General features: G+C 47.2%; 4 protein-coding genes across 4 annotated transcripts; 2 read left to right on the top strand and 2 right to left on the bottom strand.

Annotated features, from left to right (window-relative positions):
* Nucleotides 1-606: 606 nt before the first annotated feature.
* Nucleotides 607-1,258, bottom strand: GGS25DRAFT_519206 (membrane-associating domain-containing protein; the record flags this gene model as incomplete). Its single annotated transcript, XM_049263658.1, has 3 exons — nucleotides 607-905; nucleotides 966-1,094; nucleotides 1,174-1,258. 3 exons carry the CDS (start codon nucleotides 1,256-1,258, stop codon nucleotides 607-609), a joined length of 513 nt encoding a protein of 170 aa, XP_049118678.1.
* A 2,330-nt stretch (nucleotides 1,259-3,588) lies between these two features.
* GGS25DRAFT_480427 (acetyl-CoA synthetase-like protein) lies at nucleotides 3,589-6,487 on the top strand. Its single transcript, XM_049260092.1, has 3 exons — nucleotides 3,589-4,411; nucleotides 4,509-6,096; nucleotides 6,202-6,487. The coding sequence occupies exons 1-3, from the start codon at nucleotides 3,982-3,984 to the stop codon at nucleotides 6,305-6,307; spliced, it is 2,124 nt and encodes a 707-aa protein (XP_049118677.1). The 5' UTR covers nucleotides 3,589-3,981; the 3' UTR covers nucleotides 6,308-6,487.
* Nucleotides 6,403-10,477, top strand: GGS25DRAFT_480426 (WD40 repeat-like protein). Its single transcript, XM_049260091.1, has 4 exons — nucleotides 6,403-7,326; nucleotides 7,381-9,308; nucleotides 9,371-9,480; nucleotides 9,533-10,477. The coding sequence occupies exons 1-4, from the start codon at nucleotides 6,634-6,636 to the stop codon at nucleotides 10,384-10,386; spliced, it is 3,585 nt and encodes a 1,194-aa protein (XP_049118676.1). The 5' UTR covers nucleotides 6,403-6,633; the 3' UTR covers nucleotides 10,387-10,477.
* A 1,543-nt stretch (nucleotides 10,478-12,020) lies between these two features.
* On the bottom strand, nucleotides 12,021-15,992 carry GGS25DRAFT_480423 (uncharacterized protein). Its single transcript, XM_049260090.1, has 7 exons — nucleotides 15,212-15,992; nucleotides 14,890-15,135; nucleotides 14,510-14,612; nucleotides 13,472-14,422; nucleotides 13,386-13,419; nucleotides 13,178-13,331; nucleotides 12,021-13,126 (listed from the first exon to the last, which is right to left on the bottom strand). Exons 1-7 carry the CDS (start codon nucleotides 15,329-15,331, stop codon nucleotides 12,659-12,661), a joined length of 2,076 nt encoding a protein of 691 aa, XP_049118675.1. The 5' UTR covers nucleotides 15,332-15,992; the 3' UTR covers nucleotides 12,021-12,658.
* Nucleotides 15,993-16,494: the final 502 nt, after the last annotated feature.

Below are 16,494 nucleotides of genomic sequence, written 5' to 3'. Positions count from 1 at the left end.
GGACCATTCAGAGAATCTTCAAATGCGTAGCTACTAAGTATGTAGGCACAATGGCACATACTACCCTAGGTATAGCAGGAACATTCAAAGGCATAAGTACTGAGCACTTGAGCACATAACTTTGGAACTTTGCAGCTAAAACCGAATTAGGTGACTGTTACTTGATACGCAAAAACGAAAGCAAAAACTGGTGGTATATTGGATTCATCTCGTTCCCGTCATCGTAACAAATTCCTTGCAGAACTCAGTCCCCTTCAGTGATTATGGTTTCAAAAAAGCTCCCTCAAACTCCCCGGGCCCTTCCCGTGCGTACATGAACGTGTTGGGTTGTCTGGCTGGCTGGTCATCTAGACGAAGCCCGAACCCTGGTCCATCTCATTCATGAATAGACCCCCTTTCCCATAAACACCCCTCGTTTTTTTTCCAGTCATTGCGATTTGACTAGCTCATCAACAGATGATCAAGAAACATACACCACGAAACCCTAGCCTTTACCTAGATGCAAGTAGACGCGATCCCAACGTCCGGTCCCCTTCGGCGCTGCCTGATAATAATCGAGAGATGGACGGTATGGCGACAGGGGTATATCGGTATAGCCGCCGTCGCTTACGCGGCCTGGGAAGCCTCCTTCATCGCAGGCGCTTCTGTAGAGTCCTTGGCGCCAGGGCGGCGGAACTGGAACTTTAGAAGCCCCTGCTTGCACACGTCCTTTCCCATAAAGACGGCGGAGGCGGTCCAGAGAGCGAATTCGAAGGCACCGAAGGCCACGCTCGCCTGAGCAGCTCCGCACACGCTGCCGCGGCAGAAGAGCAGCCGGCTCATGAAGACGGCGAGGGCGATGAATCCTGCGAAGTAGAAGAGTGCGTTCAACACTTCGAGAGCCATGGCAACGATCGGGTGAGACACTATGAGAATGTAAGTTTTTTGCACGGATGGTTGTTAACATGCAATTTCTGGCCACTCACATTTGGGGGCAAATCGAGGCGTCATTTCCAGGTAGATGACAGATATAATGTTGATTACCGACACAGCCAACAGCCAGTTGATCTGGGATGGCGACGAAGTCAACGTGTCCACATTGTACCAGTGGGCAACTGTATCCAATCCGGTCATTAGCTTCGATCTCAACTTTCATGTGTCACTTCATTCTCTGCGGACGAGGGTAAGACATACCGTAGGCTGTAAGGGCCATGATGATGAAGGCGAAGAAGAGCTGAGCAGCTCGGAGTCCGAGGATGATGAGACTTGAGGAGGCCATGTTGGCGACGGGGTTCCGAGGTAGGCGGTTGGGAAAACGAGCGTCACGATGCGTAGTAGTCGTCATGAAAAACAGGAGCTGCAGCAACAAGTTGCGCTAGAGAGGGAAAGTAATGGATGAAGGAGGACGTTTTTATTTCGATTAGGTAGAATCAGAGAGTGACCGTGTTGGCAAGAGAAGGATCGATGATATATCCTTGAGCAAAGAACGGAAGAGAGGAGGGCACCAGGCACACACACACATACACAAACAGGGTCACAGGATAATTAATATGTAAGTACTAGGTAGGGTTATAGATTGGCAAGAAAGGAGGAGGAAGAAAAGAGAGATCAAGATGGAAAGGAGAAATGGGAAAAGTAGAACAACAAGTAGAACAAGAAGTAGAACAACAAGTAACTAGATCACGTACATTAATGCAACCTGGGGTTCTCTTTCTTAGCTACGATGATCGTTTCCCATGCTGCCCTGTACCATTACAGACTTTACAGTCTTCCCCTTCTTGATTATCCAATCTGTGCGGTGATTCACTTGCCTTGAGACCATCATCTGAAACGAGCAACGATCAGGGGGTCACACACACTTCAATGCTTCCCAAACAGGACGCGGAACCTTTTTGAGATGGGCTACTTATTCCCCCTGTTTAACCCAATCATCTGCCGGTGCGGCTCGACTGGGGAGGATGAACTTTCAAGGGTTGGGTTAATGCAAGAGACTAGGCGCTATGCGTTGTTAGGGTATGTAGGTATGCTAAGGTATGTAGGTACTAGGTAGTTAGTTAGTTTAAAAGCTTTTCTTTTTTTTTAAAGAGAGTTTCTGGTTGAGGATCGATCGTGAATCTGTTTTGAAGATCTGAGCCCACTGACTCCTTTTTTTTTTTTTTTTTTTCCTTCTTCTTCTTCTTTTCAAGGTTTAGATGCATGTAAAAGTCTGGGACATGGGGTTTGAATACACCGGTGCTTGAAGTTCATCGTGAAGTTCATCGTGAATGAATTATGAGTAAATACTTAGTTATCTACAAAGTAAGGCAACTAATATTGGACACTCCTGGCGGCAAGACAGTTGAAATGGGAGGGGCTTACACGTGGTAATATGCAATGCGCCGAGCGGGCGCCTACACAATACCTACGGTGCTATGCAGCTAAACGCTTATGTATGTAGGTACAAAAATAACAATGAGCAAACATAAATAGCGACGAGAATGCGCGCGCGCGAGAGACGAGAAAGAGAGACTGAAACATAACTACATAAGATCTCTCCCGAGATTTGGAGCCAAAAATAACTATTGTACAATACATACACAAAGAAACAGAATAGATTCCGGGAATGTTTGTACAATGTATCAAAATACCAATTCCGAGAACCTAATATGGTCTTGGCTACCGGAGCCAAGTCGTCTCAAATGTGAAAAAAATGTTGCTGTACTTAAGGAAACTCAAGCTGCTGTTTCTAACATTGGACCTTTTGTATGATATTGTATCATCGACGACGCGGGTACTATTAGTATTATGTAGTAGTGTGTCTTTGCGCTCAGACGCGCGATCGGATCAAACGTGCTAAAGAAACTTATGTAGGGCTAGTAGGTACACTGTACTGACTGTAGTAGGGGCCTGTAGGGCTAGTGTTAAGATACTAGTTACTCAAGGCGATGCTCGCTTTATCGGCCATTCGGAGGGTATGAAATATGCCGTCCAGTGGCACAGAATGCGGCAAGTGCCTGAATCATATGCTAAACTTGAATCTTCAGAGTTCAAAGGTACTACTACTAGTACCTAGTAATAGGTAGTTATGTACTGTAGGCATCGGAAGGGCTTAGATTATGTAGGATTGCCAGAATGCACGAAAACGTCATGAGCACAGCCATTCGTGGCTTTGCGGTAGTTCTGACCAATCCGCTTCTTCCGAGGCTTTAAATCGCAACCAATTAGATGTCGCATCACCCGGCCATTACCAGATGTTTCCCCTTGCCTCGGCTCCTGGTTCAGATAAGGTTGCCATGTTATTAATTTCGTGCATAAGCTGGGAGCGCTGCAGAATGCAGAAAATAGAATGCAGAAAAGCACATGTGCAAAGCTTTGAAGTTCATCCCCCTTTGACAGCCTTATGTACTTGTAAAAACGTTCACAATGGCAAACAACTTTTTACATTCATTGTTAATGAGGATGCAAGTATTAATAACCCGATGAAGTTCATACTAATTGACATAAGACTTTGATAAGGATTTATGATACATATGTAGGTATGTAATAGTACCTGGTAGGTAGGAATGAGTACACTAACCCGTTTTCTTACTTCACCTCGGCATCTACTGAAGAGCTAAGACAGCTAACCTAGTAGGATCAAAGTGGATTAGGTTAGGCAGTCTTGCGCCGCCTGTGCTACCACTGTATACTACTATTAGTAGTTAAAGATTGCCCACATGCAGTTGCCCTCATGTCGCTTCTTCCTCATACCCTCATATGTAGGCATTAGCTAAATACATATCTATATACCTACCTACCTACTCTTGCAGCTGCATTGCTTACATTGTTGGTTGAGTTTGCTGTTTTACTGCTGCAATACTACCTCAGTTCTGTTACCTAGTATAATCAGCACTCACAGTTTTCATATATAAATACTAGTCCAGTACTGTTAATCAAACAACCAACCACGACCACCAATAACCAACAACCAACAACCAACAATTAGAACTACCTAGGAACCTTCTCTCTAATACGTAACAAACGATGGCCGGGCCCGATCCCCAAACCGCTGCACAGATCAAACTTCTATCGACGCCACCTCCCCCCGGCGCGCCTTACGCTCTGCCTCTTCCTGGCACCGAACGGGAAGGCCGATCCCCCATTTATAGGCATTGGCGATTTCAAGACAAGCCTCTATTAGCAACTTACGCGCCCGAGTTACGCACCTTTCACGATCTCTTCCAAGATGCCGTCAAGAGATATCCCAATAACAAATGCCTGGGGACGCGACCCTGGAACCCCTTAACCAAAGCCTGGGAAGACCACTACGTTTGGCAGACCTATGCCGAGGTTGCGCTCCGGGGTAAGAATTTTGGATCTGGTATATACGAGCTTCATCGCCGTATTGGAGTTCCGCCTGGCAACCATGGAGTTGGTATCTGGAGCCAGAACAGAGCCGAGTGGCAACTCGCAGGTAAGAAACTCCCACTCAATTTCTCTATTATGCAGTGTTTTTTTAGACCTGTCGTTTACTCCTAACCCCCTACGTGTACTAATCTTGCTACTTGAAGATATCGGATTCAGTTCGCAGTCGCTATTTTCCGTCTCCCTCTACGAATCCTTAGGTCCCGACGCGTCCGAGTACATCATCCGACATGCCGAACTTTCTTGCATAGTAACCTCACTACCTCACGTCCCCACCCTTTTAAGTATTGCGGCCCGGATACCTGCCCTAAAGCTTATCATCTGTATGGATCCTCTAGATGCTGGGGAACAGCAAGGGTACTCTAAATTGGCTCTGTTGAACGGCATTGCTGCCCAGCATGGCGTGCAGATTTGGTCAGTAGAGGATGTCGAGGCGCTTGGGGCTAAAGCAGTCCATCCCACGAGACCTCCCCGCCCTGAGGATATCCTTACCGTGAACTACACGTCCGGCACCACTGGTGATCCCAAGGGAGTGGTGCTTACGCACGCAAACTGTGTTGCGGCACTCGCAAGCGCTCGTTCCAGTGGTTCCTATACCGACAAGGACATCACGATATCTTACCTACCCCTTGCCCACATATATGGGCGTATGATTGATCAATGCACCGTGGTTTCAGGCGGCGCAGTAGGATATTTCCATGGCAACATATTGGAATTGGTGGACGACTTGAAATTACTTAGGCCCACGGGCTTTATTTCGGTCCCCCGTTTGTTCAATCGATTCAATCTAGGTATTCGAGCCCAGACTGTCAACGCTGAAGGCGTAAAGGGTGCTCTTTCACGAAAGGTTATAGAGACCAAGAAGGCAAGCATGAGATTGCCGCCTGGAAAAGCTACCAACAAGCACTTCCTCTACGACCGTATATGGACTCCCAAGGTTCGGGCCGCCATGGGGTTGGACCGGTGCCGCGCGATGGTGAGTGGGAGTGCGCAATTGGACCCTCACGTTCACGAATTCCTTCGAGCGGCTCTGGGGAATTTCTTCTCTCAGGGCTATGGTCTTACCGAGTCATATTCTGCGGGGTCATTCCAGGTTGACGGTGACTACTCGACAGGAAATATCGGTGGTCCCATGCCTGGCGTGGAAATCTGCTTAGAATCCCAACCCGAACTTGAGTATCTTGTGACAGACACGCCCAGGCCGCGAGGAGAGTTGTTATTGCGAGGTCCATTTATCTTCCAGGGGTACCTGAAGAACGAGGAAGAGACCCAAAAAGCTCTAGAGTCGGACGGATGGTTTCACACGGGTGATATCGTCGAGATTGACGAACTAGGCCGAATTAGGATCATTGATCGCAAGAAGAACGTGCTCAAGTTGTCTCAAGGAGAGTATATTTCTCCCGAACGGCTCGAGAATGTGTTCATGGGCAGCTCGAACCTGATTGCAACAGCTTTCGTCCACGGCGAACCTACCGAGTCAACCTTGGTTGGCGTCTTTGGAGTGGACCCGGCTACATTCGGACCGTTTGCTAGCAAAGTGTTGAAGAAGACGGTGGCTCCGGAGGATATCGAAGCGATCAAGGTGGCGGCCCGAGATCCTCGGGTCGTAAAAGCGTTCCTGAAGCATCTCGATGGTATCGCCAAGAAGCACAAGTTCAACGGCTATGAGAGAGTGCGTAACTGTATCCTCGACTTTGAACCGTTTACCATCGAGAATGAGCTTTTAACTCCAACGTAAGTGTTTTTCTTCCTTTTCCCCTTGTTTACTTTATCCGTGATAGCGTCACATTAAATTATTAAGCTTGCGTGAGACATTTTTGCTAACTCGAGTCGACGCAGACTAAAACTAAAACGACCGCAAACAGCGAGGAAGTTTAAGGATGATATCCACCGCTTATATGCGGAGATCAATGCCGAGACCGAAAACGTGAAGTCGAAGCTGTAACTCTTACCCCGAAATTCGTATCATGAACGAGTTAATGTATTTCTTACTTTTGAATGTATAATTTAGATTTATATAAAGAATAGTTAAGTGAAATGAAGGAATTACTCATTATTTTGATTTATAGAATTTATGAAAAGAAATTTCATAATTAATTCTTTTTTTTTTAAAAAAAAACCCCCCCTCGTTTAAAATTTTATAAATAAAAACTTATAAAAAATAAATTAAATAAAAAAGCTTACTTAATTAAGATTTAGCTTATTTGTTTACTTTATTATACGTTCTTAAATCTTAAGTATTGATTATGGATCACTTACTTAAATCGCACTATGGCTATTAACGCGTCTAAGGCCTCTTTGAAAAAACGCGAATTAATCGATTTAACTGGTGACGACGACATAGATGAAGAGGAGAAAAGAAAGGAAGAAGAGAAAGGGGGATTTGTAGTTTTGGATGGATTTCGCCGACCGCTACCCTCAATGGGGCAGACTCCTTCCACCCCCGTCAACGACGAACAGTCTCGACCACAGTCACAAACGAAGTCGAACTCACGTTTGGCCAACGCCAACGCCAACGCCAACGCCAATGTCACGCCTAGTGCCGTGAGATCGAAACATAAAGACAAGCACACATGCACTCCTTCCAAACAACCTACTCCATCTAACCGACCATTACAATCATCTTCATCTTACACTCAGCATTTGTCCGTACACGATCGCCCTCCCAAGCGCCGGAAGCTACAGGATGGGGCAAGTCACAAAGTGGCCTCCCCCGCGGTAAACACCAAGACTTTGACGAAATGCCTCCAATTTCAAGTGTTCCCACACCTCGAGCGTGCTGTCAAGCATCTAGACAGGAAGGTTTACGATGTAGAGAAACTCGGTGCGAAGGTCATCTGGAGCATTGCGGATAGTGACTTTGAGCAGAGATTTCATGATAATAATGGTCGTCTTCCGCCTGATACCGAAGCTTTGGTTATAACACGCATTCACGAACTCGTAGGCCAATTTACAAAGGGAAATGTTGGTCTAAGCATACTCCCTACCCGGCTAGCTTGTTACTCACCTCGTCTACAGGAATTTCGCCTCAGCCAAGCTTCTTTGGAGCCGATATCGACGCCAGCTCCTAAGCCTAGCCTACAACCAGTCGCCTCGATCTTACCTTCCATTGAAATCCCACCTAGTGATACACTACCTGACAGGCTGCCTACCTCGCTGCCTGCAAAGGAAGATCGTGATGCCGGCAACAACATTAATGATAAGGAAGGCGATTATGTATACGAAGATGTAGGTAAATCCGAGCAAGTAGAGTCATGGCACGTCCAGACACCTCCTCCAAAGCCAAAGCCGAAGAACAAGACCCTCGCCACACCACAACAGGTTCGAACAAGATTAAAAGCAACACAGTGGCAGTCAGGTAAGCCTTACGAGTTTAAGAAAGAGGGGTCGCCTATTCAGGTAAGGAACTCGTGGTTCGGCTTACCTCTACGGCCATATCTACCAGCAAGAACACGCCAACAGATTGCAGCCGGAGTAAACCGTGGGCGTCCTTTCCACCTTCAGCCCGATGACCTACGTGAACCAAGTGTATACCATGTCGACTTCAGCGACGAAGAAATCAGGTATATTCGATATATCATGAGGTGCTTGCGTGGAAAATCGGCAACCAAACCTGATATATCAGATCTCCATGATTTGCGTTATCTATTGAAGAAATATGGTGGACTGAGAGACCGCTTTGTTGAAGCCCATGGCCAGAAATATGCCCGCTTCAAAAATCCGCCTTCATCTTTAGTGAAGCGCTCTCTGGAGGATGTCCAGAATTTCCTGGATGATGCAGAACAGGACCAGGTCGGCCTAGGACGCAAATTGCTATATATCAAACGAGACAATGCTGGTGCTCGTAGTGATTTCGCTAGGACAGACAATATTCCGAATCTGCTATTAGCCAGGGAGATTGCCGGTAACCGCCTCGGAGCTACTAGACGATACCTAAACTTTCATGAGGCGTTCAAATGTAGCCGGGAAGATTATATGGAACCGAGGATCGAATGGACGAATTGTGCGGGAGATTTGATGACGTTTAGCTGGATGGGAAATTCCACAGACTTCGTCTGCGGCACAACTACCCATTCAGATTCCCATAACCAGCAATACAACAAGCCTGGAAATCTCTTGTTCGGCTCGACGGTGACCAAAAATCTCCTAGCATCCCCTGAACACCGAATTCCCCGTCCTGTAGTTGCACACGGCGACAATGCCTTGGCGTCGATGAGGGAGAGTCAAGACCCTTGGCTTTTCACGTCAGTAGTTTCGTCAGACTACGATCCTGCCATGGGGTTTGCTTTCACGGCGAGCTACGACAACACGGTCAAGGTCTGGGATGGAAGTTCTCGGCTGGTAAAGGAAACATGGCACCACGAAGGGCGTGTCAATTTCGTCCTGGCGAACAAACAGGAAGACTGTAGCAGGGTAGCCACAGCTGCTGATGTCCCTACAAGAGCTGTGCGGGTCTATCAGGTGGAGCGAAGAGACAACGTGGCCGGGTCATATACATATGATGAGTATTCGTGTAAAAGAGTTCACGGTGAAGACTACATCCCCTCTGATAAGTGGGCTTACTTTCCTTCCGCAATCCGTTGGGGCATACTGCCGAGTATGAAGCATCTTCTCCTAATCGGTTACTCTCCTCGGAGTCTAAGCGGCGACGACAACGATATACCCGAAGATAAGTCCGACACGGGTGAGCTTTGCCTCTGGGATACCACCACGAAGACGGAGGTCAAAGTAAATAGTGCGGCAACTGCAAATGTGTTCGAGGTGGCGTGGCATCCCTCCCGGCCAAGCTTCGCCGCGGCAACATCAGCGTCCCAGACTTCGGAGAAGATTGAAGAACATGTTCGGACGCAAATTCGGTTGTTTGAGCTCAACGAATTGACCGGCCAGTACACTGTGGTCAAGAAATTAGATTGTCCGGCTATTGATATCAACGAGCTTCTGATCAGGTAGGGATGGAATCCATCTACCAACGAGTCGCCTATCCTCAAGTACTAATAGGAGAATGCAGACCCAATAGCACTTTGTACTCGTACGTCGTTGCTGGTTGCACCGATGGCAAGGCATACGTCTGGGACTCGGCGTGGACTGATGATCCCATGTGCGTCCTAGATCATGGTGGTGAGAATTCGTGCCTCCTATTATTTCCTGACATTTCTAATAAAAGTTTAAGAACCGGTCGAAGAATTCATTGGCGATCGAGAGCACGAAGACGTCGGAGTCAAATTCATTGCTTGGGCTACCACAACGGACCGTCTATATACCGGCTCGTCTGATGGGGTAGTCAAGATATGGAATATACGACACGGGAATGGGGTTCTAGTGAGAGACCTCATCGAAGTTGCTGCACCCATCACAGCTGGGGCCTTTTCTCCCGACTTCACGAAACTACTAATTGGAGATGGCAGTGGACGAGTCTATCTCCTAGACCTAGATGGTGACGATGAGGATAGTTCAAATGCCGCTTCCTCTGGATTTTTAAATCTCCAACTTGATGGAAAGCAGCGAGCAATTCGACGACCTCGTCCCATAACTTTACATAAGGACATATCTCCACCTCACCCTCCCCCGAGCCACGGAGGGAATAATCCAGAATGGCCTGAAGAGTCTGACCTCGAGTCCCGAGGATACGGAATCGGGCAGAAGAGGGCTAAGCAATACTTAAATAAACAACAACTAATCCTCCACCCGAATCCTACTATTGGCGCTCTCCAAGGTCCGGCGTATGCTGAAACGGCACTTTATCGAGCAGAAGCCCATATTGGTCGGGACGTAGAATATGATCTCATTTCTGGATACGAATTTCTACAGTGGAACAACCAAGAGTCCTTACGGGGAGCCCGGATTCGCAAACAAAGGGATATGGATATAAACAAGTGGCCAAAGTCTAAACGGCAGCTTCATAAGCTGAATAGGCAATTGGATTTGGGCATCGACAGCCTTGATGCACGTATTCGCTCCCAGCTCTTATCTGAAGGAGCTGAGCTTGATGTGTCCCCACTAGACCTAGACTATGAGACCGAGTAACTAGTGGACGCGAATCGAATCGAATCGTCGAAGTTGTTATGGCTATTAATTCAACATGAAGAGGCATCTAATATAACACAAATTGTATATACTTATCGTTTGTATTGGTATTGTGATGCGATCTCATGGTGTATTCTTACGGAGTTATGTACTTGCGTACCCAGGTAGGTAACTACTGTCATACTGGAGACATCAAGTGCTAGTACTACAAGGTGAGCTACATCATGTAGTTAAGTACCCGACAGATCCTCAAATACCTTACCCGAGGCCAGCCACATGCAGGCAAAACGGGGACGGGAGTAAGTAAGTAAGCAAGCAAGTACCTGATGTGTGTATGTGCTCTGTCCTGCTAAAAAGGCTTAAAGGGGCGAGGTTCTAGAACCCTTCCTTCCCCTCCTCCCCGTCCTTCCTCCGAACTCCCCGAGGAATAATATCAGATATCCCCGATAGGATGGATAACTGCCTACCTATGTATGTAGGATGCCGAGGCAGGCGAGTTTTGATGAATAGAAAAAGAAAAAGAAAAAGAAAAGGATGTAAGATGTAAGAAAGTTGATTTATTCGGGGAATATACATGAAGTGAGTAAGCATGTCTCGTAGCCGAGTAGGTAGGTAGCCGAGTTCAGAGACAGGAAGCGAAGCAAAAAGAAACAACATAACTATCACGAGATAACTACATACAAAGTATAGGTAGGTTCCAGTAATTAACTAACCTATGTATATATGAATGTACGTGTAGTAAGGGTCCTGTAATGCCTGCATACACATCAGGGTATCTCTACATAGATAGTTACATAACACAAGCCGAATTCCGCTCTTAGGTATCCCGTAACCGTTTGTTTGCTTGCTTGCTCTCTGCCCACCTACCCATCCCCCTTATCCCTTTTTTGTGTTCCCCATTTGCTGCATTTGAACCCCCCCCCCAAAACCACCAACTGCGATACCTTGGAACCGGGGTGCCGGCGTCGAACTGGAAAAATATAGATTTTAGAAATATGCCTCACTTTATTATGTATCATTATCATATCATAGGTAGTTAAAGGCTACCCGGCGAACATGTAACTACTAACTACTAACCTCGGTCCCTACATAGATAGATAGGTGTACACTGTATACATCCATCCATCATTCATCTACATATGTATACATATTACAGCCAGCATACAATCATCCCCCGAGAGAGAGAACGCCAAAGAATAATATAGTTCTTATTTTTTTTTGTTTCTTTTTTTACTCCTGGGTAAGCGGCAGCGTACTTGTAATACCAACCAACCAATTCATAGTAGTACTGCATTTGCATGCATACCTACCTATACAAAAAATATATATAAAAAAACAATCCATGATAGCTTACATACATGCAAGTGGTTCATAGATCTGGGTCGTGGCCCCGGCTAAGGGAGAGCTTTTCTTTTCTTCTGTGGTACAATAACTACCTCCATATAACATGGAAGGAGGGAGTAGTTAAGGCTTGCATGATGCAGAAACGTATCTGTACCCGTCTCTTACCACACAACAGTGCAAAGTACTGTCCGCGGTAAATGCTCGTACTACCTCCCTACATCCCACCTACCTCGGCACCTTTTACATGTAGGTAGCTATTTATTCACAATATCAGTCACATATAGAACTGTCCTATCGGATACATATCACAAATCACTCTCGCGTGCCTGTCACAATCCATGCTGCAATAACAGTATATTGCAACTGCGTTGGATCCTATCTACTACTCCTTCATCACTTAGGAGTAGGAACAAGTAGTCGTCAAATGAGCCGCCCCGTCCTGCTATGTGGTTTTTTTTCTTGCCCTTAAACGCCTTTCTCTGCTTGGATTACTATACATTACGGAGTCTGAGTATATCAAGACTGCCTTTGCTCGGCGACGAGGTAAGCAGGCCGACCATGTCAAATTCCACGAGGAAATTACAAGACAACACCGGCTACTAATCCCAAAATCCACCGACCATATACTTTGAAAAGTGACCAGAGTTCGTCACGTAAAAGTGTGATGAGATATCGCACTTGTAAATGCCGAATCCTGGTCCTAACCATGGATATTGAATGCCTGCCCCCAACGCCAATTCATGCTGCGTGATTTCGTAAGGTTCTCGTAGTTCTTGTAGTACTAAAGACCCCATCCGACAGGGGTTCATGCCAAGAGAGTCTGGGATTCTCTCTTTCTCAAAATTGGCCAGCTATGCCAACAAACCCCTTCGATTCAGCCAGACTAGTGTCTTGCTGGACCCACGTCCGTCTCAAATCGTCTTCGGTCCTACTGATCGGACGCCGGTGGGGGGAATGCAAATCCGGGAGGGAAGACGGGCATTCCATTAGGACCGGCAGTGATTCCAAAAGGAAAAGGTGGAATGGTCGGTCCGTTAACTCCATTTCTGTCCTCCTGCTGTGGATCTTCTCGTCGAGTGTCACGATTTCGTCGCCATCTAGTGAGGTCACCGTCGTCGTCACTACCGGGGCCTCGACTCGACTTTGGTCCATGTCTTCCGCCTTTATCCGTCTGCATACGTCGGCTGATGGCTTTGGACGAGACTCCAGCACCAATTTCGATATCGGGCTCTTCTACGACCAGACCTGTCTCGATGGGACGACCACCGCTACCACCATACTCAGCGGTCAGCATCCACTTTCGGTCCGCCTCGGTCAGCTTGCTGATGGGAATAACGCTGATGCCGGTCTGATAATCGCTACAGTCACGGGGACCGAACCCGACTCCCCAGCGAGTCTGTTCATAAGTTAGCATAAAAAGCCGCTTGCCTTCTAGGTAGAAACCTACTCTAAACGTGCTGTTCTCCATTGCCTCCTTGGCAGTAACAGCGTCTCTGCGAGTAACCATCTTCACAAATGCGTGACGTTTGTCCTTGTTGACAATACAGGTTTGTACCTGGCCATGACGGTTAAAAACGCTACGCAGCTCGCTCTCAGGGCATCTATGTCTATCGTTAGCACACGTCGAAGAGTTTTAGCCCATGAGTATTGCTTACGTGACACCTCCTACGAACAAAGTTCGGCTCAAAACTACAAATCACGTCAGTAAAGTTTCTCTATAACGCATACGAGAACAATTTACCTTTGATGTGGCCCGTGGGAATGGTTCTGTCATACTCGGCCCATTTGGCACCCGGGGGGAAGCTATGCTGAGGGGTAGCACTACGACCCCGGCGGCTAGGGCTACGTTGTCGGTAATCAGCGCCCCTTGGGCGACGATCACGATCGTCCATACGTCCCAAACCAGGCGAATTACGTCCAAACGAGCCGAATTCACGATCAGAACGACCGCGAGGAGAATCACGCGCATCCCAATGGCGTGGGGGTGATCGCGATCGCGAGTGATTGCGATATCTATTCGGCGATCTCACTTGCTGGAAGTCATGGTCACGTGGCTCGTCCGGTCGGAAGCCAACTTGGCCCCACGATCCAGTAGCATACGGTGGCTGACCTACTGGGGGAGCCGCTGCCGGAGTAGCTGCATTCGAAGCCACAACACTATTGCTCTGCATGCTAGCTATGATGGCAGGTATCTTATCAAATGGTACGCCTTGATCCGCAAGAAGCTTGATCAACATAACCTGCTGCTGGACGTTGGGGTCCATGCCAGGAGCAGGAGCAGGAGCCGCAGGGGCACCTAGAGCTACACCGGGAAAACCGGGGACTTGATTACTAGGAGTCACCGAAGGCACAGGAGTTGACGTCTGGACTTGGCCCGGCTGAGCATATGGGTACGGCATTCCTGGCAGACTTACGGGCTGCTGGGGCGTTGCATAAGGGACAGGGGTGTGGTTCTGACCCAGGGGAAGAGTGGGCTGCGGAGTAATGCCCGCCTGCGCCGGAGGCATGCTGTAAGTGGGAGTTGGGGCTGAAACGCCGTTGTGGACAGACGCCGCCGTGCCATTCTGTCGCACAATGTTGGCCAGGGCTTCCATGATGGCGTTTGGGGCCTCGGTAACAGGTGGCTTATTCTCTGGTAAACCTGGAAGGCCCGGGCCAGGAGGAGGACTACCGACCGGAGTCGTGGTCTCATCTACACGAACAAACAAGGGTCAGATTTGTGACCTCGAAGTAACAAAGCAATGGAATCACCGCCAAGACTCAAGATTGGGGGACCTACTTTTGGCTGAGACCGCCGTAATTTTCTGCTTGAATGAATCAATCAGAGGCTGAGGGAAGGTTTGACCCTTCTCCCAAATGTCAATGAGCTTCTTAATTTTCTCCTAAAGTGGCAAGGTTAGGTAAGTGCTTCTTTTTTTATGTCAAGTTTGCAAAAAAATGTCTTAAGTTAGAGGTTATTGGATGCAAGTTTCCCACAGCAGCAGCAGCAGTAGTGGCAGCAGCAGCAGTAGTAGTAGTAGAAAGACAACTAGTACCCAGAAAACATGACTAGGTGCGTAGACATCTGGATATAGCTTATTCCAAGGGGCACTGTGGTCGGTGGCCGATGCTATTGCCTAGACTACGATGAATGTTCGACGATGATATGATAAAGCGTACCTTTTGTTCTCCGGGAGCACTCTGAAGGATGTCATTCATAAGCACAGGAAGCAGTTCCGTTACTCTATGCACACCGGCAGCGTAGGTTCCATCCTTTGCAGAGCTATTGATAGATTGGCCATGGTGTTTAGCCTGGTCAACCCAACGGCGAGTTACGGAATCTACTACGTAGAGCACTCCTAACTTATGAGTTGCGGGGGCTTTCTTGAAGTGTGTATAAATTTTCTGGATGAGTACGGATTCGGACTGCAGCAGAGAGACACGGTAGTTAGCATTTATGCGCCTGACCAATCGCAGTACACAACCAAGAGCATGGTCTTACCTGAATATTCTCGACGCAAAGGCTGGTCAAGGATTGAATACGTGATCCGGTGACTCCAGGTGGTTTCAGACTAAGCATAGCATTCAAGCCTGCCTCAAGCTCAGCTACGGGCGATGTCATGATTGCTCTAATGTCCTCTTGGTACGTGGGAGACTTGCAGGGGACGGCAGAAGCACAATGTACAGCGAGAACAAGCCCGCAGCACTTGTGGGATGGTATACGATGGAGTCGCGATAGTCACCCTAGTATCTTGTGTCTTGTCTTGTTGGTTCTTTCTCGGGCGATTACTTGTCTGTATTTTTGTCGCGACCTAATGAGTTACAGTCGTGAACAGTCAAACCTAGGCAAAGTCGATGCGATGTGTTTTTCCAAATAGTCCTTTCCCAAATGTAGAATAGGTTGAAAGAACTTATGGACGATGAGTGATTCTTGTTCCTGTTTTTGTTTGATGCAATGTTGGATGGCACCAAGAAAAGAAAAAAAAAAGATTTGCACTTCTACTGTGGCGTAGCGTAGCTACAGGTCGAGTTCAAGAAAATCTGCAGCGCGTCGACTGGATTGCTAATTTGTAATAAAAAAATACAAATTTGCAAATTGTCGGGTGCAGGTTAATAGCTAATAGCTCGACGAACTGGGTGAAGATGCGGATGAAATTTACGCAATGCGGAATTGATGGTGAGTTTGATGTAAAAGGTGGATGAGTTCACCGTGGACAGGATGGAAGGGTTAGAAGGGGAGGATGGGGAGGAAGGGGAACGTGGTGTGGTGGATGGAAAAGAGGGAAAAGTCGGCGCGATTCTGGAGGCTTTAACCTGTTGGCTAGCAAGAAATTTTCAAGTTGCGTGTTGCAAAGGTGGGGGTAATTGGGTAACTAGCGCAAAGGTAACACAATTTTAGTACCCAGGTACGCTTACGGAGGATAACCTTGAATACTACCAGTGACTAATGTCGCTACTACTGAAATTGATTGAAGCTGGAAATGCCCACTAAGCCACAGTACAGTTTATTTATCACCCTAGTTAGTCCACTCAGGCCACTTCCGATAGCAATTTGAAAATTGATCACTATTGTCTGCACTTTATACGTGTATTACCAATATACAACTCAAATCAAAGTCTTCTACATAAACGAAAGCATTTCTAACAATGATAAGATGAAATGAAACCCTTAAGATTGTTTGATCCCTCGATGTCGAAAGATATCTACCTACATATATGATGTACGTGACAAACGAAATATTTATGAACTTACCTACCTACATATATACATACCTACCTACATAG

The sequence above is a fragment of the Hypoxylon fragiforme genome (genome assembly GCF_022984875.1).
Source record: "Hypoxylon fragiforme strain CBS 206.31 chromosome Unknown GGS25scaffold_3, whole genome shotgun sequence".
In the NCBI taxonomy this organism is placed as follows: domain Eukaryota; kingdom Fungi; phylum Ascomycota; class Sordariomycetes; order Xylariales; family Hypoxylaceae; genus Hypoxylon; species Hypoxylon fragiforme.
The sequence above is the reverse complement of the archived record's forward strand: the minus strand, read 5'-3'. Positions and strand labels throughout refer to the sequence as shown.